Below are 24,416 nucleotides of genomic sequence, written 5' to 3'. Positions count from 1 at the left end.
AATACACTGCCTTTCAATAAGCAAGAAAGAAAAAAAGGCTTATACTTCTAATCAATAATTCCCTATAGACATGGACCTGAGATATTACAGTCACGTTATTTTAAAATAAGAAAGCTCACATGCCTTTTGCCATTAAGATTTTCACTAAGTCCCTTTTTTAAAAAAATTGTGCACAGGTGATGCTGGCAGAGCGAAAGGATTCAGATGAACTGTATGCTGTCAAAATACTGAAGAAAGATGTGGTGATTCAGGATGACGATGTAGAGTGTACCATGGTTGAAAAAAGAGTTCTGGCATTGCTGGACAAGCCTGCTTTCCTAACACAACTTCATTCTTGCTTCCAAACTGTGGTATGTGTTCATGCATGATCTCGGTCTCTCTCTGCCTCCTCCCTGTTTTTAGGATTTAGTTGTTTGCCAAGGTCATACTCAAGCTCTCTTTAAGTACCAAGTAGCATGTTTGCCTGGCAGAAATTATGGGACCCTGAGAATTACCAAGATAATTTTTATATCTTTTGTCTTTATATTAATCCAAAAATACAAGGATTATAAGAAAAGGGTTGCACTCCTGGTGAATAGATAAGGTTCATATCAAGGACTGCTTTTGTAAAAACATGATAAAGTTCCAATAGGAACATGCATTTAACGCGTGACTTTATTGAATATATGAATATTTGTGACCCTTTTCTCAAATTATATAAGATATGCTTTTAAGATTTTATTTCAGTGTTAACAATCTCATAGAAGCAATCTCCCTGCCAGCCATATTGATTATGTTTGTACGGTGTGCTAGGACCGCCTGTACTTTGTCATGGAGTATGTGAATGGTGGTGACCTCATGTATCATATTCAGCAAGTAGGAAGATTCAAGGAGCCCCAAGCAGTGTGAGTATCTCTCTTTCTTAAACCAAAATTGTTGTTAAAGATCTTTCCAGTGCTGTACTTCCCTCTGTTATATAGTATATGTAACAGGCAGAGCTAGACAGTAACTCTGGCCTCAAAATCTGATCAGTATTGCATACGTATTTTTAAGTCAGTCACATTTTGGATTGCATTTATTGGATTGCATTGATTACTGCATGTAACTCTTCCACTGACTTTTTTTGAAAGAAGAAGCATTTCTTGAATGTATGTACATGACTCTTGAAAGATCACAAATATTTAGATGTCTAATAAGGAGTTATTTGATCTCCAGTCCAGACTGCTTATGTCAAAACAGCTGCATAATGATCAGTGTGATTTATTTTTCTTAAACTCATGTAAACTTCTGAGCTGAAGTTGGAAAGGAAAGCAGAGTTAGAACAAGGTCCCTGGGCAGAGCCAGCTAATTAACCCCAGAAGTCAAGGACAGAGGAACAAAAAGAGAAGTGTGTAAGAAGTTTCAGTGGGAAGCACTGAATTCCAGTGGTGTAGTACCAATGGGGCGGGGGAGCACAACACTCCGGTGGAGCCACAGCAGAGGCGTGGTGGAGCATCCCGGGTGCAGCAGTGGTGCAGGGCGCGCGCACACCCCAGGCGCAGTTTCTCCACCCCTGCTGAATTCTTCACCCTTTACTTTTCTGTTCCTGGAGTTCAGTGATTAGTTTCACAGCCACTTGCCCCAAGAGTGAGATCCTACTGCCATCTGTCTTCTCCATATAAGGCCACCTGGTTAACATACAGTGCTATAATCCCCTTGGGATGAACTGCCATGAGGAAATTCCTACTGGCTTAAGGGATAGCAAGTCCCAAACTCTGTTCCTCTCCTGACCATCAAGCCTAAGATCAAGCTGAATAACATGGATTTTTTGCAAACAATTCAGCAGAAGAAAACATGTATCATATAGCTAATTTGGTGCACTTTCCTTTCAGGTTCTATGCAGCAGAGATTTCAGTGGGACTTTTCTTTCTACATAAAAAAGGAATCGTTTATCGGTGAGTGTTGACTGATGCCCATATTAATCCCCTTTGTGTTGTTTTGCACATTTTGTCATCAGTGGTCAGACATGTGATACTATGTGTGCAAGTGTGTTGAAACACAAGTGATTTTGGCTATCAAAAGGAGGAAGAAGATGTATAAATACAAGTTAGAGTGGTTCAGTTTAGTTGTTGAACTTATGGAGTAAAGAACTTAGCCCATCTGAACAATTCCCGTAATATCTACTGCGTGGTGAGTTGAGGACCTCATGTATGAGTATAGTATTATGAGTTGTATTGATTAAAGAAAGACATTGTGGGATACCTGATCTCTATACATGTCCACATACTATACAGCCACCTATTATACTATTGGATCGAAAAGGTGATGATGACATTTCAGCTTCATTTCTGCCAGTGTTCAGACAAAAAGTGTAATGTGTACAGTTGTTTTAAAGGCTTTTGGTTATGTTAAGCTAATGTGCATTTGTTTTAGAGACTTTTGGCTCAGTTGTGTGATATAATTATCTTTTTGGATTATTGTAAAATCTATAGGTAAATATGTTTAATGGATTGAATGACCTTTTGTTTAATTTATGGAAAGCAAAATGGGAAAGTGGTTTGTAAATGTTATAGATAAATAAAACATTTTGATTCTGTATCATCTGCCAACTCAAAGAAATATAGAGAACATAAAACTGTCATACCAGTAGAAGATAAAACATTAAAACAATCAGAAACAGCAGTCTGATAAAAGAAACAGTATGTTAAAGTAATCCACCATAGAAGCTTTACAGGCCTGTATAGACAAATCCATGGCCATTGAGGTGGTCAATTAGGAAGCCTTCTCCACATAACTGTGGCCATGATAAGGACAATTACCGTGACATCATCCAGATTTGGTTTCACTAGTTGGAGAAGTCTTGAACAGGACATTCGCAGCCAGTGTTAGTGGGGGAGAAGGGTTTGTACTTAAGTGGAGAGAAACTGTTTGATATGGGCAGTACCTATTTTGTGTAGGGCTTTGTAGATTAAAAGTAGTACTTCACATTGTGCTCAGAACCTCATTTTTAGCTGATAGGAGCATACTGTGTGCTATCTGGCGTTTCGTTGAGAATAGTTCCTCATAGAACATTTTATAACAGTTACTCCTTGTGATTTCAGGGTCCCTGGCCATTTACCATCTGCTGAAATTTCAGGAACAGTGCCAAGCCTATGAGCATTCCAAGGCTATGAATCTGAGGCCCTTTCCATACCGCAACGGTGCGGGGGTGCGTCGGCATTGTTACGCACCCCCCTGGGACTGTTCGCATGGACAGTCCCAGGAGGGCCGCGGGTGGCAGCACAGCCTTCGCACAGGCTGCGCCGTCGCCGAACACCTACCTTGTCTCTTGGCTTCCAGCTCGTCCCAGAAGCCAGGGGACATGCCCTTGCAGCCTGGAGCGACAGCTCTTGAGTTTCAGACCAGGGGGGGTATGTCCCCTGGCCTCTGCGACAAGCCGGAAGCCAGGAGACAAGGTAGCCATTCGGGAAAGGGGGGGGGGGGAAATGGAGCCTTCCAGCCACTGCCGTTCGCACTGCAGCACTTGGAAGCTGCTGTTTCCGAAATGTTTCGGAAACAGCGGCTTCACGCTGATACCCTGATTCACTGGTTATTATTTTGGGAGATTTAAACAAAGCAAACTTAAGGGAAGACCTACCAAAATACTTTCAGCATGTCAACTGTCCCACCAGAGGCAAGAATATCTTAGACCACTGCTATACAACACTGAAAGATGCTTATCGGTCTTTACCACGAGCAGCTGTAGGCCATTCTGATCATTGCATGATTCACCTTGTACCTGCTTACAAACAAAGATTTAAAGCCACAAAACCAATAACTAAATCAGTGAGAACTTGGACTGAAGAGGCAAAGTTAAAGCTGCAGGCTTGCCTTGACTGTACAGACTGGAATATTTTTAAAGACACCTCTGCAGATTTGGATGAACTCACAGATACTGTAACATCATATGTCAGCTTCTGTGAAGATCTTTGTATACCAACCAGGAACTTGCGTATATATAGTAACAACAAACCTTGGTTCTACAGCTAAACTTAAGCAGTTACGTCTGCTCCAAAGAAGAGGCCTACAGAAAGGGTGATAGGAATGCTGTATAATCAGGTCGAAATGTATTAACAAAGGAGATCAGAGCAGCAAAAAGAAACTACTCTGAAAGCTAAAAAATCAGTTTTCACCAAACTTAAACAGCAAACATGTGGAAAACTCTCAAAAAATATCACCGGTTACAGCAAACCACCTTCCCAAGCTGAAGGAAATCAGCAATTGGCAGATCTAATCTGAATGTGTTCTACTGTAGATTTGAAAACAAACTACAGTCACCTTTCTCCAAAACCTCTATCTCAGAAGAACCAACAATAGCCAAACTTCCTACAACTGAATCTCCATTTCATTGGGTTTACAACCCCTGGTGATCTCAGAAAAGGAAGTGCAAGATCTATTTCACAGACAGAAGCCTGGAAAAGCACCAGGCCCAGACAAGATAACACCTTCTTGCTTAAAAGTCTGTGCTGTCCAATTGGCCCCCATTTTCACCCAAATCTTCAACAAATCACTAGAGATGTGCTATGTTCCTTCCTGCTTCAAACACTCCACTATCGCCCCAGTGCCGAAGAAGCCTTCCATCAAGGAACTGAACGACTACAGACCAGTTGCTCTAACATCTGTAGTTATGAAAACTTTTGAAAGGCTAGTGATGTACCATTTGAAAACCATCACGGATCCACTGTTGGACCCCTTGCAATTTGCATACCGAGCAAACAGATCGACAGACGATGCTGTTAATATGGCTTTGCACTATATCCTACAGCATCTTGAATCGCCAAAGACCTATGCAAGGGTCCTTCTTTGTTGACTTTAGTTCAGCATTCAATACTATCAGACCGACATTCTTTCTAACCAAACTAAATCAGCTAGCAGTACCTGAGCATTTTTGTAAGTGGATCACAAGCTTCCTAACAGATAGGAAACAGCAGGTGAAGCTAGGAAAAATTACATCAGACACCTGTAAAATGAGCACAGGGGCCCCCCAAGGCTGTGTACTTTCACCACTTCTCTTCTCTCTGTATACCAATGACTGCATCTCAAACGATCCATCTGTTAAAATACTGAAATTTGCAGATGATACAACAGTGATTGGTTTCATCTGAGACAACGAAGGAAACCGTGACTACAGACGGGAGGTTGAACAACTAGCCTCGTGGTGCCACTGGAACAATCTAGAACTGAACACACTTAAAACCGTAGAAATGGTGGTAGATTTCAGGAGAAACCCTCCCATCCTACCTCCTCTCACAATACTAGACAAAACAGTATCAATAGTAGAGACCTTTAAATTTCTAGGCTCCATCATATCTCATGACCTAAAATGGTCACCTAATATCAAAAATGTCATCAAAAAAGCACAACAAAGAATGTTCTTTCTGCGCCAACTCAGGAAGCTCAAACTGCCCAAGGAGCTGCTGATACAGTTCTACAGAGGAATCATTGAGTCTGTCATCTGCACCTCTATAACTGTGTGGTTTGGTTCTGCAACCCAACAAGATCGACACAGACTTCAGAGAATAATCAGAACTGCAGAAAAACAATTGCTGCTAACCTGCCTTCCATTGAGGACCTGTATACTGCACGGGTCAAAAAAAGGGCTGTGAAAATATTTACTGACCCCTCGCATCCTGGACATAAACTGTTTCAACTTTTACCCTCTAAACGTCGCTACAGAGCACTGCACACCAAGACAACTAGACATAAGAACAGTTTTTTCCCGAATGCCATCACTCTGTTAAACAAATAATTCCCTCGATAATGTTAAACTATTTATTATATACTTATTATATAATTACTGCACTACTTTTTCATCATTCCTATTACCCATCTCCTCCCACTTATGACTGTATGACTATAGCCTGTGCTGACATTTTATTTTATTTTATTTTATTTTATGATTTTACATTTTATGTTTTCATTACTACTGATTGTTTCCTGATTGCTTACTAGACCTATATGACAATCATTAAGTGCTGTACCTTATGATTAAGTGCTGTACCTTATGATTCTTGACAAATGTATTTTTCTTTTATGTACACTGAGAGCATATGCACCGGAGACAAATTCCTTGTGTGTCCAATCACACTTGGCCAATAAAGATTCTATTCTATTCTATTCTATTCTATTCGGGGGTTGCGAGGCCACCACTGCTGCAATGCAGCAGCAACAGCCGTGCGAACCCCTCCCCAGGGACGCTGTTTTTAGCTTTCCTGGGTCGCTGTATTCCACCCGTGCGGAAACAGCCTGAGAGTCACTGGAGTCCCTATATTAGCAGGCAGACTCCCTGACCAGTGAACCCCTGAATCTCTCACTAGCATTACTGCCATCTCGAATGGATTCACTTTCAGACTATTTATCCTATCTCCCTTAGCTTCACTGCCTTTTCCAAGTAATCTAAAACCACTGTATAATGAGAGATTTGAGTGTCATCAGCAAACTGGCAACAGTATTAAACATTTTAATTGCTTTATTGTAGGGATCTGAAATTAGATAATGTAATGTTGGATTTTGAAGGACACATTAAGATTGCAGATTTTGGGATGTGTAAGGAGCATATGACTGATGCTGTTACAACAAGGACCTTCTGTGGGACTCCAGATTACATTGCACCTGAGGTAATTATTATTGGAGACTGTGGTCATTGTATATGGATTCCCCCCAAAGAAATGTGAAAGGGACACTGTATTTCCACATGCCAGGTGTCCTAGCTGACCATGCCCCCATGATGATAGAAGTGATGGCTGGTAACCAACTCGGGGGAGATACTCTTCCCAAAACATTCTGCATTACTGAAACCTGCATGCAACAGGCAGTGACAAATAATGAAAAAAGCACTTGATAGAAGAATTGGCCTTCCATACTTCTTCATCTGCTTGTCTATCAAGAAGGAAATCATTAACAACAGTGGGCTTAGCTTTATTTATTTATTTATTACATTTGTACCCTGCTGTCTCTCCTGCAGCAGGCTAAAGCAGGTGCTGACATGTTTGTACAAAATACAATAGGATTCTAGACAAATAAAACAATAAAAACATCCCACAATAATAGCCAGCATAGCACATAAGCTAATCAAGGGGTGATTATTTAAAATTAAAATCTTCTAAACTCCCTTAACAAACATCTGTAAAAAAAACACCAGGCAAATGGGAGAAGGAAGGAGAGAAAATGAAGGGATAAGAAGGGAGAGACTGAATAAGAAAGGGAGGGGAGAAAGAAACGAAGAAGGCAGGAGGAGGAGTTGGGATTTATACCCCCCTTTCTCTCCTGAAAGGAGGCTCAAAGGGGCTCATAAACTCCTTTTTCTTCCTCTCCCCACAACAGACACTTTGTGAGGTAGATGGGCTGAGAAAGACCTAGCCCAAGGTCACTCAGCTGAAATATAGAAGTGGGAAATCAAACCCAGATTCTCCAGATTAACCACGCTGAGAGGGGAGAAAGGAAAGGGAAAAGGGGAGAACAAAAGGCAAGGGAAAGGAGGGGAAGTGGCCAGCAAGCTAAGTCACACCATTGCTGCCCTCAACCATAGGCCTGGCAGAACAACTCTGGCCGTTTCCGCACGGCCGTGGAGGCGGAGGCTGTTCGCATGGAAGCATGCGGGCGGCCTCCAGACCGGCCGGCAGACGGCAGGCGGCTCCGGACAGAGCCGCCTCCTCCCCCTTCCCCGTCCCACTCACCGTGTCCCCATCGTCGGCCTGCTGGCCGTCGCAGCCCCGCCCACGCTGCCCTCTGACCTCCAGGGGTCGGAGGACAGCGTGGGCGGGGCTTCAACGGCCAGCAGGCCGACGACAGTGACACAGTGAGTGGAACGGGGAAGGGAAACAGCGTGTTCCTGGCGGTGCTGTTCGCACCGCGCCGCCGGGAACACGCTGTTGAAGGAAAAACAACCCTTTAAAGGGTTGTTTTTCAGGGTGGCTTGACGCCGCCCTGGGGGAGGGGGAGTGGAGTCAGGTCGGCGCTGCTGCGTTGCAGCAGCACCGCCTGTGCGAATGGCTCCCTGGGGACGGCGTTTATCCCGTCCCCAGGGCGCCATTAATGGGCCGTGCAGAAACGGCCTCTGTCTTACGGAACCTGCGGAATTGAGAGAAAGTTACGCAGGGTCCTGGTCTCATTAGACAGGGTGTTCTACAAGGTTAGAGCCGGGGTCAAAAAGGCTCTGGCACTAGTTGAGAATAGTTGGGACTTTAGGGACGCGAGATCACCGGTAATTTGTTATTAGCAGAGAGAAGTGCTCTCTTGTGGGACATACTGCAGAAGATAGTCTCACAGATACGATGGTCCCAGACCATGAAGGGCTTTAAATGTTAAACCATTAATTGTAACAAAGCCCACCCCTGACTCTTGATATATTGCCAGTTGGTACACTGTACAGTCTCTTTTCTTATTGGGAAATAAATCATTGCCATGATCAATAAAAGTAAATATTATAAAATGTTTTATCCTTTATCCATGACTGTAAAACCAGTGAGCTGAAATATCTTTTTTTCCAGTTCTCACCTTTGTGTTCTTGTTTCTTTGGAATAATTCAGCTTCCCAAATTAGTTATGTCTTTGAAGAACTCTTGTTTCCAATTAGTACCTCAAATAGCACCCATTCTTTAAGTGTGAACACAGCTTCCCGTCCCGCATTGTGTGGCATGCAAGTTACTGAATTAGCATGGTCAGCTGCTTTTTATACATTTTATTTATATGTTGACTGCAAAAAGTGTATTGAAATTTAGTTGGTGATTCAGGGGGGTATTAAAATGCCATTTTAAAGTTCCAGAAAAGACCAATGGTTAATTCTTTTAAACTCAATAATAGTATTACCATTCATTTCATTGCAGAAAACATTTAAAATATTTTTACTTCCAATGTATTATCGAAGGCTTTCACAGCTGGAATAATTGGGGTGCTGTGTTGTTTCTGGGCTGTATGACCGGGTTCTAGCAGCATTCTCTCCTGATGTTTTGCCTGCATCTGTGGCTGGCATCTTCAGAGGATCCTCTGAAGATGCCAGCCAAAGATGCAGGCAAAACATCAGGAGAGAATGCTGCTAGAACACGACCATACAGCCCGGAAACAACACAGCATCCCAATTTTGACTTTCGTTTAGCTGTTCTGAGCTTGTAATGTATCTACTAGATCCCATCCATCTATGCATTTCTATTGCCCAAACCAATAATTGTTGAGCTGATGTTAGTCTGATGAAGACATGACATATGGGCATAATTCATATGAAATGATAAACCAGGATTATAATTACAGACCCAAACCTAAAGGATCCTCGGGCACACTCTCTCTTTTTTCCATAACGCAAAGCTCAGAAATTGTTTCCATTGTTGCAGCATTTTGTTCCTGTGATACTTTGATTCTCATCCCTCCAAACCACAATACAAAACACAATTAAGACTTGGGGAGAGGTGTTCCCTCAGACTAAACCAATGCGTTTTAAGATGTTTCATTTATAAAGGCTAGACTTCATTTTATATTGAAATCTTGACATCGTTATCAATGATTAGTAAATGGAGTATCCTCCATTTTTGTCAAAAAAAGCAATAAAAAGCTAATGTCAAGGAAACAATAAAAAGCTACTTTCAAACATCCTCTGAAATGGTGGTTAAGGAAAAAGACAAACCCAATGCTGCCAGGAGCATGTGGATGCCTTCTCATACCTCCTCCACGCCCCCTTTGTTTTTGCATTAAGTATAATGATTAAACACCAACTCCCAGTGAATGCAGGTATGCAAGTTAACTAAAGTCTGTCTGTTGTGGTCTGGTAGTTTTTGCTCCTAACATTTCACCTGCATTTATGGCTGACATCTTCAGAGGTATGTCACAGCGATATGTGTCTCTCTCCATAGCACCAAGAGAAACACATCTCACCATTCCACAAAAACTACCAGATCACGGCCCCACAGCCCAGAAAAACCACAACAGCCAGTTAATTCTAGATGTGAAAACCTTTGACAATACAATAACTAATTTCTTCTTCTTCTTCTTCTTCTTCTTCTTCTTCTTCTTCTTCTTCTTCTTCTTCTTCTTCTTCTTCTTCTTCTTCTTCTTCTTCTTCTTCTTCTTCTTCTTCCTTCTTCCTTCTTCTTCCTTCTTCTTCTTCTTCTTCTTCTTCTTCTTCTTCTTCTTCTTCTTCATTACTTAGTTAATCACAACAAAACACATAAAACAGTAAAAGTTAACTAAAGCTAGTTTCCCTACCAACAAGCAGCATCCTAAGCCTGGTTGAAACAGAAATTCTGGTTCATCCACAACCATGGCTGTTTCCGCATGGCCATGATCAGGGGGTGCGTCGGCGTATGTGACGGTCCCAGTAAGGGTGGGGAAGACGGCGCAGCACTGCGCTGTCGCCCGAATGCCTTACCTTCCCTCCGACCTTCCGGCGCGTCACCCAGGCCAGGGGACACGCCCCCCTGCCCTGTGCTACAGCTCTGGAGTCGCAGGGCAGGGGGTGTGTGTCCCCAGGCCTGGACAACGCGTCAGAAGGTCAGAGGGAAGGTAAGGCGTTCAGGAAAGGAGGGGGATGGTGTTTCTGAAATACCTCGCCCAGGGAGCGAGGTTCGGAAACAGCGGCTTCACACCGCTCGGGGGTTGTGAGGCCGCCGCCGCTGCGATGCAGCATTTGCGGCCATGCGAACCCCTCCCCAGGGATGCTGTTTTTAGCGTTCCTGGGTCACTGTATTCCGCCCGTGCGGAAACAGCCCATGTGTGGAAGTGGCCAAATCTGCTTTCTCCAGGAACAGCCAGAACAAGGAGAACAGTTAGGCAATCCTAAGGGGAGGGGGAGTAGCTGCAGCATGACCAGGGATGGTGCAACCACACCACCTCCTGAGAGGTTTGCTGTGCCGTGGCCAGCAAGCCAAAAGCAATTCCCCCCAAGACCTGTGTGGAATCCCCTGATGTAGCACAATTTTTGCTGGCTTAAGTCTGCACCAGCAAATGGGGGCTCTGGCAAATTAGTACAGCTCCACCTCTAGGAACATACCCTTTAGTGCTAGTTCCTATGCCTGAGGACTGGTGTCATGGCTACGTTGGTGCCTGGACATCGTACTGCAGGGTGGCTCCCCAGCATTGGCATAAGTCACACTGCCTCCTCAGTGGTTTTGGACCCCCTTTGGATTCCACTGTAAGTTGGTCAAAGATTTGCCTAGCCCCTCCCCCAGCATCAAATATATATCAAAAGATATATTAACGTAAGCCATCTTGCACCAAGAGGAAAGGCATGATAAAAATGATTTAATTTAAAAAGAATGTTATCCCCAGTGGGAATCCAAAGTAGCTTATGACATAGTTCCCTCCTCCATTTTATCCTCAGACAGCAGCCCTGTTGGGTAGCTAAGGGTGAGACTGTGATTAGCCTATGGTCACCCAGAAGGCTTCTAAAGCAGAATGGGGATTTGAATCTGGAGCTTCCAGATCCTAGTCCCATGGTGGCAAACCTATGGCACTCCAGATGTTCATGGGCTACAATTCCCATCAGCCCTGATGATCAGTCTGATGGGAATTGTAGTCCATGAACATCTGGAGTGCCATAGGTTTGTCACCACTGTCCTAGTCTGACTCTGACCACTGTGAAATACTGCGTCTTACCTAAAGGGGCCAGGACGGCCTGAAATTGACAGAACTCAGAAGCTAAGCAGGATCTGTGTTTGTCTCTTGCCATGAAAACCCCCATTAGTGGTTTCCATATGCTGGCTGCAACTTGATGGCCCTTTACACACATCTCTAACATTGCAGTCCTAAACAGAGTTACACCTTTGTAAGCCATTAATGTCAACTGGATTTGGAGGGGGGTGCATTCTGTTCAGATTGCAGGGTAAATCTCCTTATACCATTGTAAATGTCTCTTCGGGTATATGTTTGGTTTGCTAGAAAAAAAGTTCAAATCGTTTAAAATTATCGTTATTTAACTTTACAGATTATAGCTTATCAGCCATATGGAAAGTCAGTGGACTGGTGGGCCTATGGTGTATTGTTATATGAAATGCTTGCTGGTCAGGTAAGGTTCATATAAATTCCTTTGCATAGTGACTAGGTCATCAGCCTTAATCACCAATCTATTTCTTTGTGTTTGTAATCTGATATTGTGCATTTATGTCTTCAGTGGAAAAAACAAACACTAAAATTGCACAGTCCATGTGGAAGTTATGGAACTACCCGAGGATATTCATTTGAATACTTCTGGTGTGAATTTGTACCTGTAAAACACCTGTATAGGGGAATATTTAGGTATTTGGAGTGATGGCTTGGTTTTCCAGAACACTGATAATCAGGTCCCAAAGGATTCCAGATATATTCAGGAATATTCAGTGTTTCTTCTTTTTTCTTTTTAAGGCTGCCAGAGTTTCCCCCCTTCAACAGTACACAATTCCTATGCAATGGGAGGAAGGAGTGAGAGAGGGAGCTCTCTCAGGTATTGGGATCAGACATTCAGGGAACCCTGAGCCTGTGTGCCCAATCAGGATGCTTGGATTATCTCATTTGACATTGGTTCTGTTGGGCTTGTTGATTCTGTTTGCATTGGGTTTGTTGCTCTTGTGCTTTTGACCATTGGCTTTCTTTTCCCTGTACTAAGCAATGAAGACAAGTAGGCTAGAGCCACCTTGTTCAGGATCCTGTAGAGTTGGCACCCTTGATCCAATTTACTTGAAACCGGGGTAGTCTTTAGTGAGTGTGGAGGATTAGGTCCCATGCAATGTTGGTGTAATTTGCTTGAAAGACAGCTACTCCAACCTTCCAGAAGGACTCCCCCATAGGGAATAATAAACCCAGCAATTTTTGGAATTCTGAAAGGGGGAAAAAAAGGATCTGAATTCCAAAACAGTATTGAGGAGGCAAGCAATCCAGAATACTGGCATTGAAACTGTTCCTAAAATCTGAATACAGAAAATACCAAATATTTTTCCCGAGTGCACATCCCTAGAAGTCTCTGCCCAGGAAAAATATACTTTGGCTTTTATTTAATATTTAGCTTTTATTTTAACAGCCCCCATTTGATGGTGAGGATGAAGACGAGCTCTTTCAGTCAATAATGGAACATAATGTTTCTTATCCAAAAGCAATGTCCAAAGAAGCTGTGTCCATTTGCAAGGGGGTAAGCAAACCATGATTATTATATGAGATGCATTTTCCACAAGGTATACTGAGTGTCATTCAGTTTAACTCTATGACATTCTGTACTTCTTTCTATGGGCGAAACTGTAGAAACTGTAAATTCATTCTTTAGCCTGGTTTGCATCCAATGGGGGCGAAATCTACATTTATTGGGAGACAGGTAGATGAAGCCGAACAAAATGTTTCCACAAAGAAGAAATTAAGATTAATTGACAATCAGGTATATATTGATGATTATGTGGTCACAGCACTGATAGACTATTAAGGCTGACGCATTAAAAATACAAGGCATTTATATCAGTTGATTTCAGTTACAGCTCTGTCACAAATCCATGTATTTTGTTTGCTGTCTCATCAATAGCTTGATACACACTGCCTTGAAAATGTTTTTTCCAAGATGAGAGTCCTCTAATCATTTAATTATGTCAGATGTGCAAGGCTACTGAGAATATACAGGGTCATTAATGGGATGTCAAAAACATGTTCAAACACTAAAGAGACGCTCATTCTTCATAGAGTTTTCAAAGGAAGGAAATGTATCAAGTTAAACTGCTGTTTTTGAAAATAGGGGAAAAGAGAACATGTATATGTGTGATGAATCAACTATCCAATTTCTGCAAGGTGTTTTTGTTGGTACTGCAATGAATTATTAAATAATAAGGCAGATATGTATTGTTTTGTAGAACTTTACCAGATAATAAATAAAATTACATTTAACATAGGAAAAGAAAACTCTATTCTATAGTATGCAAGTGCTCAGTCTGGGTGTCTGTGCAGGCTATCTATGCCTGTATGTCTGCCTTTCCTCTTTTGCTGGAAGAAGAAACAAAGAGATCTTTCCAGAAGCTTATCTTTATCTTTGTAGTACTTTATCTACACCAGGGGTCTGCAACCTGCAGCTCTCCAGATGTTTATGGACTACAATTCCCATCAGCCCCTGCCAGCATGGCCAATTGCAGACCCCTGATCTACATACTACAACAGTTAACTCTTGTTTGACTGAATGAAGCAGGCACTTGTAAAATTCCAACAGTTTTTCACAAATTTGTGTATGCCGTTCTAGAAATCACAGTGACAATTTAAAACATTGATTTTTATGCATAATTTTGGTTCAGGAATTTCAGGATGCATACCTTGTAATAATAAGTCTTGATCTTGTAATAAGGCACAGGGAAAAGGTTTACAGTTTGTTGTATTAAAACAAACCGGGGGAGGGGGGTCGTATCAGCTTCTTAATGTAAGTAAGTGTTGACATCTGTTCCTTCCATTTTGAAAATCACTGTTCATCATTTGGTATGTCTTCGATACATAGTTGATGACTAAACACCCTGCCAAACGTCTTGGTTGTGGGTCAGAGGGGGAAAGAGATATCAGAGAACATGCATTCTTCAGGAGAATTGACTGGGAGAAGCTAGAGAACCGAGAGATCCAGCCTCCATTCAAGCCTAAAGTGGTAAGAAATATTTCCTTTTGCAGGAGAGCGTAAGCTGTTTAGGACAACTTTTTTGTCCATGCACTTTCCATATCCCCCGGAATCATCTTTCCAGGGGTCAAAAACCAATTGTGAGTAGAAGGGGGAATGCAGGGAAATCCATTCACATTGCCCTGAAAGTTGTGATACGCAATACTGCAATAATGCGACACATTTGTATTTTATATAAATGTGTAGATATTTGTATATGCATTTATGCATATAATAATAAAATACTTCTTTCTCTGAAATAAAAGCAACAGCCCTGGAATTACCAGAGCTTCAAGATATATTCAGGAATATTCAGTGTTTTTTCTTTTCTTTTTTAAGTGTGAGCACCTTGAAGTAGCTTATGTCCAGACATAATCAGTGAACACTGATTTCGTGGAGGACATTGTTCTATTCCTTAGGAGTTTAGTGCAAAATAAATTGGAAAGCACATTCTCTGAAATTTCTGTTCTTAGCTTGTGGACTGGAATTTGAATGAAACACCCATCAAGAGCCTTTTTAATTGTCTCAAAGGAGCATGTCTTTAAAGTACAGTGAAATAGCAATAGCATGTATAATTTGAAACACTTTTCTGTTTATAGCAAATCTGAAGTAAGACAACATGTTGGCAGAACAATGACACACTCATGATGAATTCCACTGTAGGGCAGCTATGACTCATAGACATGGCCATAAAATGTTGAGAAATGTAGTATGATGTTTGTGCCGGATCCTATTTTTACCTTTAGAATGTTGCAAGAATTGCTCTTGTCAGACATCTGAGACTTATTAGATACTGCACCACTTCTCCAGTGCTAATGATAAAATAGAAATTCACTGAAAGCTTTGTATTACAAAGATTGTCCCAATCCAAATAGGGAAAACATATATGTGTAGAAACAAGTATTTTGAGCTGAAGCAAACTCTCTAAGTGCAATGCAAGGTGGAATTGCATCTTCAGTTTCTCCAGCTAATGGAATTACTTGTGCATATATACACTAACTGTTTAGGAGAGTTGGGGACTGGATTTAGCCCTTTTCTTAGTTCATTAATGTTTTGTGCCTCTCCTGGTGCTGTTAGCCCAGGTAGAGCAAAATGGCAAAGAGGAAGAGGGTTAACCCCCAATTGCCCCATCATCATGGAACTAGTCTCCCTACCCCACAGCTGCTTTTGCAACAAAAGACACTGAGAGATTTGGAGTACCATCATAAGCAGAGTTACACCATCATAAGCAGAGTTACACCATCATAAGTAGAGTTACACCCTTCTAAACTGTCTTAAGTCACTGGCCTTAGAATGCTTAAGATGGCCTTCTGTTGGTCTTAGATCTCCCATGTCTCATCTAATTGCACTCCCAGATAATATGACATACACATGTTAAAATTTTGTTGCTCTTTCAAATCTTTTGCTGTAAACTTCTGTTAGTAATCCATAGAAAGCAAATACATGGCTAGGAATTAGTAACAACAAGGGATTACACAGTGAAACACATTATGTCAATGAAATAGTTGCAATTTTTTTTTCAATAGGAATGATCTTCTATTGTGCTGGAGATCTTTCCAGGACCATCATTAATACCTTCCCCTTCAAACATATGCATTTTTCTTTCCCCAACCTGCCCATTTCCCTTGGCCCTTCCCTTCATTTTCTCCCCGCTCTTTTGAAAGCAGTGAACTCAGGTTGTGTGAATCTAGAGATGGTTTGGACTAAGTGATAATCATAGGTGGACTAGCAGAGATTCTACAGTCACTATTGCTGAAGAAAGTGCCAGCACAGTCTTAAGAACTGCTGGTCACATGTATGGTAACTAGTAGTGAATGCCGGGCAGATCCAACCAAAGCCCTTGGTGGTGGGATGTGAAGCCACTGCAGCACCCAACTGCCACCTCCAAGAGGGCCTTCTAACAACACAGTCAGCAAAAAATGCAAAGAACCTCCTGCCATCAGAAAGCTTACAGGGCTTAGGTGGTATAAGTCTGAAAGCCAGGGCACCACACCCTCAGCTCTAAACCCCAGGTGGAGCCTATTAATGTCCATCCCCAGGACCCCCCCCTCCCCCCCGCGCGCTGATATCCAATTGGGACACCTGCAAAGACCCACTGTGGTCCACATGTCTGGGTTTTGCTGTAGCACAACTGAAGGGTGGGTGGCCGCCAGCACATCTGCCTCCTCTACTGGGGTAAGTGCCCTGGGGAAGGAAAATGTGCTGGAGCAAGACCATTCTCCCAAGGCCTTTCTCCCCCTTCCCCCCTCCCCCAGATGGGGCTGTAAGAATAACTGGAACAGTTTATATGTTCAAACAATATGCTATTCTCCATTTATTATCATTTTTGTGGCATAGATTGATGCAGTTTAGTGTCCATAGAACTTCATTAGGTAACCTTACTTTATACAGGTTCCATTTTCAGATTTTGTTCTTATTATTTTTCCTTTTGCCTTACAGTGTGGCAAAGGTGCCGAAAATTTCGACAAATTCTTCACCAGAGGACAACCAGTGTTAACACCACCTGATCAGCTGGTTATTTCTAACATAGACCAAGCGGATTTTGAAGGGTTCTCCTACATTAACCCACAGTTTGTTCATTCCATGTCGCAGAACGTAGTATGAAAAAGAGAGACATGAAACCACAGAGTGAAAAATTGTCCTTGGAGTTTTTAGACCTTTGCCTTGTTGATTCCATTTGGGTCTGAAAATTATAGGGGTAGGAAGTAGTGGTAAGAAGTTTTTGAGGTTTACAAACAAAGAGTGTGTGGTCTTCAGAGATCGCCACACAAGCACCCATTGTATTCATTTAGGAATCACAGCTGCTTTTTTGTTCCTTTTATCAAACTAGTCTTCGTCAATGCGTTTTTATAACTTCTATTGTCCCCATTTGTACCCTATATCTCAGCGACTCATATTTTCTTCTTATAAACTTGATAACAAATATAACGGTACCATGTATGTTCAGAGAAAACGCTTGTAAAAAAATTAAGCAGATCAGAAATGTGTTCACAGCCCTCTGGGACCAGGTCTATTGTTGGTCAAGCTGGTGTCAGAAATACATGAAAGAAAATTGACAAAAGCAGGTCAAAGTGAAAGAAAAAATCTGGCCCATCAGATCTTTTTAAATCCGTTGATCAAAGAAGATGCAAATATCTGAAAAAAAAACTTCAGTTTGAATGGGAAAAAAAGATATGTGCGACTGATGTTAACTACAACCTGTGATTAATTAACTGAAAATTGCAAAATACTGATACATGTGTTACTTTTAATCTCCATGAGATTATTTTGTGATTCTAGCTACTATTATATTACTTAACTTACTCCATTACTTATATTTCTAATTAAGGCAATTTAAATATTCCATGTGAAAACATTTTGGCTCTATCTCTGCAAGCTCCAACCCCCTCAATTTATACTTATTTATTGAGTAAGTTGCATGATAGGTTTAGAGTACAGAAAGTGTTTGCATAGTAAATTTATGGAACTATGGCGTTCAGTGTCACTCCAAGCCTTTCCAGGATAATTAAGGTTTTTTAAAAAAATATATCTATTTTCAGTGTTTAAACATTGGTTTATGAATCCTGTAGTCAGCAAAGAAACCAAGGAAAAATGAAAATGAGTTGGAGATTATTTTCTTCAACTGAACCAATCCTGGGTAAAGATACCGAATACATTTTTGCATATGCATCATGCAATGAATTTTGCATGTTTAATAATTAACATTAGGTGAATCTACATTATGGATAATTTTATCAAGCATGAAGAAGATGATATAATTTTGTAAGACACAGCTGTGCTATATTTGTGAAGGTTCTTTTTCTGGATAGATTTAATTTAAATTTAGCTTAATGTTTTATTATTTTGATTCTGGGTTTGGGCTTTTTTGAGGGCTTGAATAAAATTGATCATTTAGGGAAATTTCTCCTTCATTCATGCAAATAGCCACTGATAACTGATAATAGATACCTACAGATTTCTACAGGACTTGCACCACAAATGATAGAGGTTTGCATGTTACACCTGCATGTGCTCACTATCCCCCCCTTTTCAAAACTACTCCCAAATCTCCTATCGGCTAAAGGGAGAGGACATATGGTGCATGCTTTTGCATTTACAGAGCTCTTGCATCAAATCCCAAAAACACTTTTTGACTTCAGGCAATTTAAAGGACATGAAAAAAGCTAACTGGATGTTCAAAACGTGTAGAATCAATGAGCGAGTTTTTTGAATAGCTGCGTCTTCCACCTGCTGCCGTGTGAACAGCAGTGAGTGGAAGGCAGCATTTTCCCCACGCTGCTTTTTCCCCCCTCTTACCTCCTCTCAGCTGCTGTCATTGCAGAGAAGCCAGGGGACACACCTCCTGGCCTCCATCCCTAGCGGCTTCACCATGGCTACGGGGACGTGTCCCCTGGCCTCTCTACAGGCTGCACGCCATTCTGCAAACGGCAGCCGAGAGGAGCTAAGAGAGGCGAAAAATCAGCGTGCCCCATGCGAAGGAGGCCCCGCAGGCCACTGGGGCACCAGGGCCGTTTGCAGAATGGCGTGCAAACGGCCCCGGGGGGTGCACTGCCCCCGTGCAGAAACAGCCATAGAATCATAGTTGGAAGAGACCACAAGGGCCATCAAGTCCAACCCCCTGCAATGCAGGAACACTCAATCAAAGTATATTTCCCCGCCTTTGTGGCTATACCTATTGATTGCCAAAAAGGGAAAGGATAACTGTGCTGTATGGGTTCCACAAACAGCAGTATGAAGAAGAGAGGTTCTCAGGTAACTAAAATATCAGTTTTACATTACGTGTAAACTGTAGCAAACTATTTCATTTCTCCCTTCTTGAAAATTCTTGCTTAATTTAGCATTTTTCCTTCTTCTGTGATAACTCTGAGGACCTGTGTGAGAACTAGTTCATATGAAGTTTTATCTTCATGGGTATATATTAATATTGTGGGAAACACACATAGCTATACACATTCTCATGTGTGATAACCATGCAGGTGTCTGTTTTGTGGCATACATATGTTTAGAAGAACCCTTTGCTGATCACAGTTTTCCTAGATGCATTAGTGCACGGTTAAGTGCACAGAGACATGGTATGCATTGCATACATTATGATATACATAGTTTCCCCAAAGTCTAACTGGAAAACCTTGTGCATCAGCTATACTCCATATAGTCAATGAGGACTTCAAAATGGTCTCCCCTCTAGGCAAAATTCTTATTCTGTTAGTATATTTTAGTTGATATGCTTAAAGCACTTTCTACATATAGAAAGGTGGGAAGACTTATTTATAAAATTAATTATTATACTAATAGGTGCTTTTAGTTTTTATGTTTACTACAAGGGTAGTAGCACACCCCCTCTCTTCCCTCCCCAGTTTAGCTTAAACTTTTGTGTAGGAGTGTCAGAATTTTTGTACCCATTTATCTTCTTCTCTACCTTGCAAAATATTCTTGCATTTTTGCCACATTTAATTCACATTTTCTGGTTGCTCTCTGGTAACCACTTGTGACATTTACATAGGTGTAGCATTTGCTGCAATTCCCATTCTCCTCTTTTCAACAGAGGATTAAATTGTCTTGCAGAAATGCGTACCCACTTCTGGTCTCCTTTTTATTCACAACATCAGTTATTCACTCAGTTTATTCTGGGTTGTCAGCTGAGAACCAGTCAAGTGGATGGCAATATTTGTCATGAAAATCAGTTTAACAAAGGGACATCAGGGGATACTGTGGCAGGAACACATAGATGACATTGGGAAGCAATTACAAAGCAGCATGCTGCGAATAAGAGGAGTCTCCAAATAGGGAATGGCAGGGAATGGCAAATAGCATAATAATCAGAACAAATGGCGAATCTAAACAAAGCATTCCAAACATACTTTCAAGCAAAAATGCTTCATTGTCTCAATGCCTAACTGTCTATTGCTACTCTAGAATCTAAATGTTTTGCCTAGAATTATTTAGCTCAGTTTTGACACCAGCTTCTTTCATACTTATCTTTGTTTTTGCACCATTGTCACAGTTTTCAAGAAAGTTTATTTTGACATTATTGAACAGATAATTTTCAACGCTTAGTCTGAACTCTTTGGTAGATTACACATAATTGGCACAGTCTGGAAAAATATTTTTTATTTTATTAAATTTATGTCCTGCCCATTCCCAACCAGGGTTGGGCTCAGGGCAGTTTACAAAGATTAAAACATAATAAACATAATAATACAACAATAATACAATAATACAACAAAATACAATAAATGAATATGACTAACACCCATTTATTTAATGCATTTTTGTCACGGTGGGCATAAAAAGCTCAAATTCTATCCATTACTATCCCCTACAAGGAAGCTCTATTTCAGAATATTGTTTGTTGATCAAAATTCTCTCTTCCCTCTGTTGCTAAGTCATGAGATTTATTTCAGAGGGAATGTCACACACACTGGTTTGGAGTCATATGTATAGTGACATCAGTGTGCATAATATTCTTCAGAGTAGTAAAAAGGAAGGCAGGCCTCTGCCCTCAAGGAACTTACAATCTACAATCTTAAGTGCTGTGGTGATTATCAGTCCTTGAAAAGGGCTTTTGTAGAAAGGAGATACAGAAGGCTCGTGAATCGTCATTCAGGAAAACCAAATGAAAGAATAGCAAGTAGCTGATGGTGACAGGAACTTCTGCTCTAGTATTACATGGAAGTATTATATGGAAGTATATTATATAACAACTATTATAATTATTATAGTTGTTATAATTATCACTAATCTTGGTCAGCAGTCAATAGGTTTTCTTTTTGCACCACAACTCAGTGAAAAGGTTTTCTTTTTGCGACACAACCTCAGGCTCTAATTTGCTCTATACAAGATGCAACATCGCGCTACAAAGAAGTCATTTGCTTTCATTTCTTTCCCTGCAAACATATCTGTATTTTTAGAAACACTTTTGCTTGCTTTGGAGTTTGCCAATTTAATAGAAGACAGTATTTTCTCCTCTCAAATTACCTACATTTATATAATGCAGGGTGTTCTTCTGCTTGGGATTTCTATAATGCCAATACAAGTAAGACATTCTTCATTTTTGTGTTACTGGGAGAATACCACTTATACAAAAACATGAAAACTTAAGCAAAGAAGGAGACATTAATGTATTTAGATATTCATATACCCCAGTAGGGAAATAAGCTGTTTTCCACATGTTCCCACCTCCTGTTTTCCACATGTTCCCACCTCCTCCATTTTATCCAAGCAGATGCATCTGAGGTATGGGAAAGAGAAGGCAGTTAGTTGACGTTCTTGGGCTCTCCTAGCATCCTGACATCAGGTATTTCTTAACCAGGACCAGCCTGTGCCCACCATATCCTGCAAGGGTTGATCTTTTAGTGATGACTGGACTTTTTTAGAAAAGGAAATTGTGTGTATATGTATGTGCATGCTCTTAAAAGTCAACCTTTCAATTTGATTTTGATTTGAAAAACAGCTTTAAATAATCTCTGGAATCAAATCTTATTTTTGGTCAAATAATCATAGATCATTGATAATCATAGATTAAAATGTTAGCACAGACTTCTGCTCCAGTCTTTTGGAGGGAAGGGGGTTGGGGTTCACTATGAGACATGCGGAAGACATGTACGAAACTTCTTGTACAAAAGTTCTGAGGTTGGTAAGGCTGATGTAGTTTGATGTTTTGTATATTCAGTGTATGATCCCATTTCCCTTTGTATCCCTCCATGTCCTTTCCCATCAGCAGTCTCCAGTGCACCCAGGAAAGCTTCAAGTTGAATTGGGTCCTTATTGTGTATTACATATAATAATTATATATAGCCATCAAAATGCAAGAGATTCCCTGTCATTCAAACTCAACACCAAAATGCCAATTCAGTACATACGAGGTGGGAACAGTTATTTACAGTTTTTGGTTTATAGAAGTTGTGCCACCAATGAATTTGGAGAAATGTTATCCAAGTGATTTTTGTTCTTTACGTTGTCACTGGAATTAAATGAGCATCATTGCTTTTCGTTGATCTCTTTACATCTGTAAAACATCTTTGAGCAGAATATAGCTACACTTGGATCCCAGTGGCCCACTCTGCATGGCCCATTAAACATGGGCTTAGAACGGGGAGAAAATCCATTGGGGGGGGGCACTTCACGCAGATCCCGCCCCTAGAGCAAGTTTGCCCCATGTTATTTCTTTTGAAAAATCCCGGGTTGCAGCCACTTGCAAGCAAACGGCCCGGCAGGAGGCGCTTTATTTGGCTGTGCATTCCTTTTTTTTTTTTATTTTGCAGCTTACATCCGCGTAGCCATGCGGAATGCGGAGATAAATGGTCGATATCATGCAAGTAGCTCATGAGGACATCAAGCGTGTGCAAATGAGGATTCATTTTGCATGCCACGGCTGCATAGCTGGGCATCAGAGGTGAAACTGGACAAATTTTAAAAATAGATATGTCTCCATCTATGTTCACTTGCAGTGTAGTCAGATATAACTCTAGTGGTTAAACCTCTCTCTTTTTTTTCCAAAATGGATGATAAAACCTATTGAAATGCTTAAGTGACCTGACTGTGATTTAACACTGGTAATTAATATGACTTCCTATCAACCAATAAATGTGCCACTGAAGCTTGGCAGTTTTACAGTCTTATAGTGTGAAACAAGCAAGCATGCACTTAACTCCTCCCCATTTAACAATATTTAATGGGAGGGGGCGTAGCTGTTCCCATAGTTTTATCACAGGTCTGGGATCCAGGAACCGTGGACTACTTTTCTCAGCTCTGCCAATGACTCCTTCTGTGGCCTTGGGCAAGGTACTAAGCCTTTCTGCCTCTGTCTCCTCATCTGTAAAATGGGGGTAATAATACTTATTCCCTCACAGACTATTGTGAGAGTTGTTTCGTTATTGTTCCTGGTGTAATTTCAATGTGAAGAGTTCTCTTTAAAGTATTATACTTTTTAATATGGGATCCAGTTATTCGATTTACATGGTTTTGCTGAAAATGCTACCCTATTTATACTTTTTATACAACTTTAATAGTTATGCTGAACAGTAGCCAAGCTTATCCTAATACATTTTTTGTGCGATCTGGAGTCTGCTTAACTGTTGTCAAGCAAAGTCCTCTGCTGCTTTTGCAAAATTGTATTAGGCACCATTTTCCAATTACTGAGGTTCACACTGAGTAAATAAATGTCTTAAACAGCATTGATTATTATAGGGCCAAGCTTCCCAGTTGTTAAAGAAATTTCAATTAATGTGTAGTAGATCTTCCTGAGAGAAAGACATTATGGTTTTGAAAGTATCTGATCCTGTCTGCAAAAATCTCTTCCCGCTGGTGATTCAATTTGGCTGAATTACGATTGCTTCTAGTGGAGAGATTTGACATGCTGAAAAGGGTACAATAGCACAGTTTGCACAGTGGCCATAGCCTGATTCCAGTGGGGTTTTTTGTACTGAATCTCCTTTCCAAAGGGCACATATTCTACTAGGGATTTCTCCTATGCAAGACTCATTGACAAACTGAGTAAGATGAAGAATTGCTATACAAAGCACTTAAGATAATCACTTATCAGCAAAAGCACACTGATGTTTTATTCGCTATCCAAAGACACAGCAGTACCTGTGCAAAGCAGGCATTGCTGTTGATTTCCTTCTTAGCATGTGCATACCTACCTTTTTTACTGAAGTGAGTTGGAAAGTAGGGGAGGAGACTCACTGTGTTCAGCTAAGCACCTGTAGGTGCATCTACACTCACATGGATTTGCTGGCTTTATTTGTAAGCAACCGGTGAGTAATTTCATTAGAGTGGGTTGCTTAGCTATTTCAGTGGTCATTCTTTCAGGTATGAATAGTGGACTGAATTTATAAACTACTTCTCAG

The 24,416-nt window shown here is 41.0% G+C and overlaps 1 protein-coding gene across 2 annotated transcripts in view; it reads left to right on the top strand.

Moving 5' to 3' along the window:
* PRKCA (protein kinase C alpha) overlaps nt 1-22,376 on the top strand; it is a 255,714-nt gene extending 233,338 nt beyond the window's left edge. For both annotated transcript variants that reach the window (XM_048487199.1, XM_048487198.1), the window contains 8 exons: nt 177-350; nt 793-884; nt 1,851-1,913; nt 6,476-6,614; nt 11,908-11,988; nt 12,976-13,083; nt 14,416-14,556; nt 17,005-22,376. In XM_048487199.1, coding sequence (XP_048343156.1) covers nt 177-350; nt 793-884; nt 1,851-1,913; nt 6,476-6,614; nt 11,908-11,988; nt 12,976-13,083; nt 14,416-14,556; nt 17,005-17,169 — 963 coding nt within the window. In that variant the 3' untranslated portion in view covers nt 17,170-22,376. The remainder of the gene's footprint in view (nt 1-176; nt 351-792; nt 885-1,850; nt 1,914-6,475; nt 6,615-11,907; nt 11,989-12,975; nt 13,084-14,415; nt 14,557-17,004) is intronic.
* The last annotated feature ends 2,040 nt before the right edge of the window (nt 22,377-24,416 follow it).

This window comes from Sphaerodactylus townsendi, linkage group LG03 (genome assembly GCF_021028975.2).
Source record: "Sphaerodactylus townsendi isolate TG3544 linkage group LG03, MPM_Stown_v2.3, whole genome shotgun sequence".
NCBI lineage: Eukaryota > Metazoa > Chordata > Lepidosauria > Squamata > Sphaerodactylidae > Sphaerodactylus > Sphaerodactylus townsendi.
This window is presented reverse-complemented; position numbering and strand designations above follow the sequence as displayed.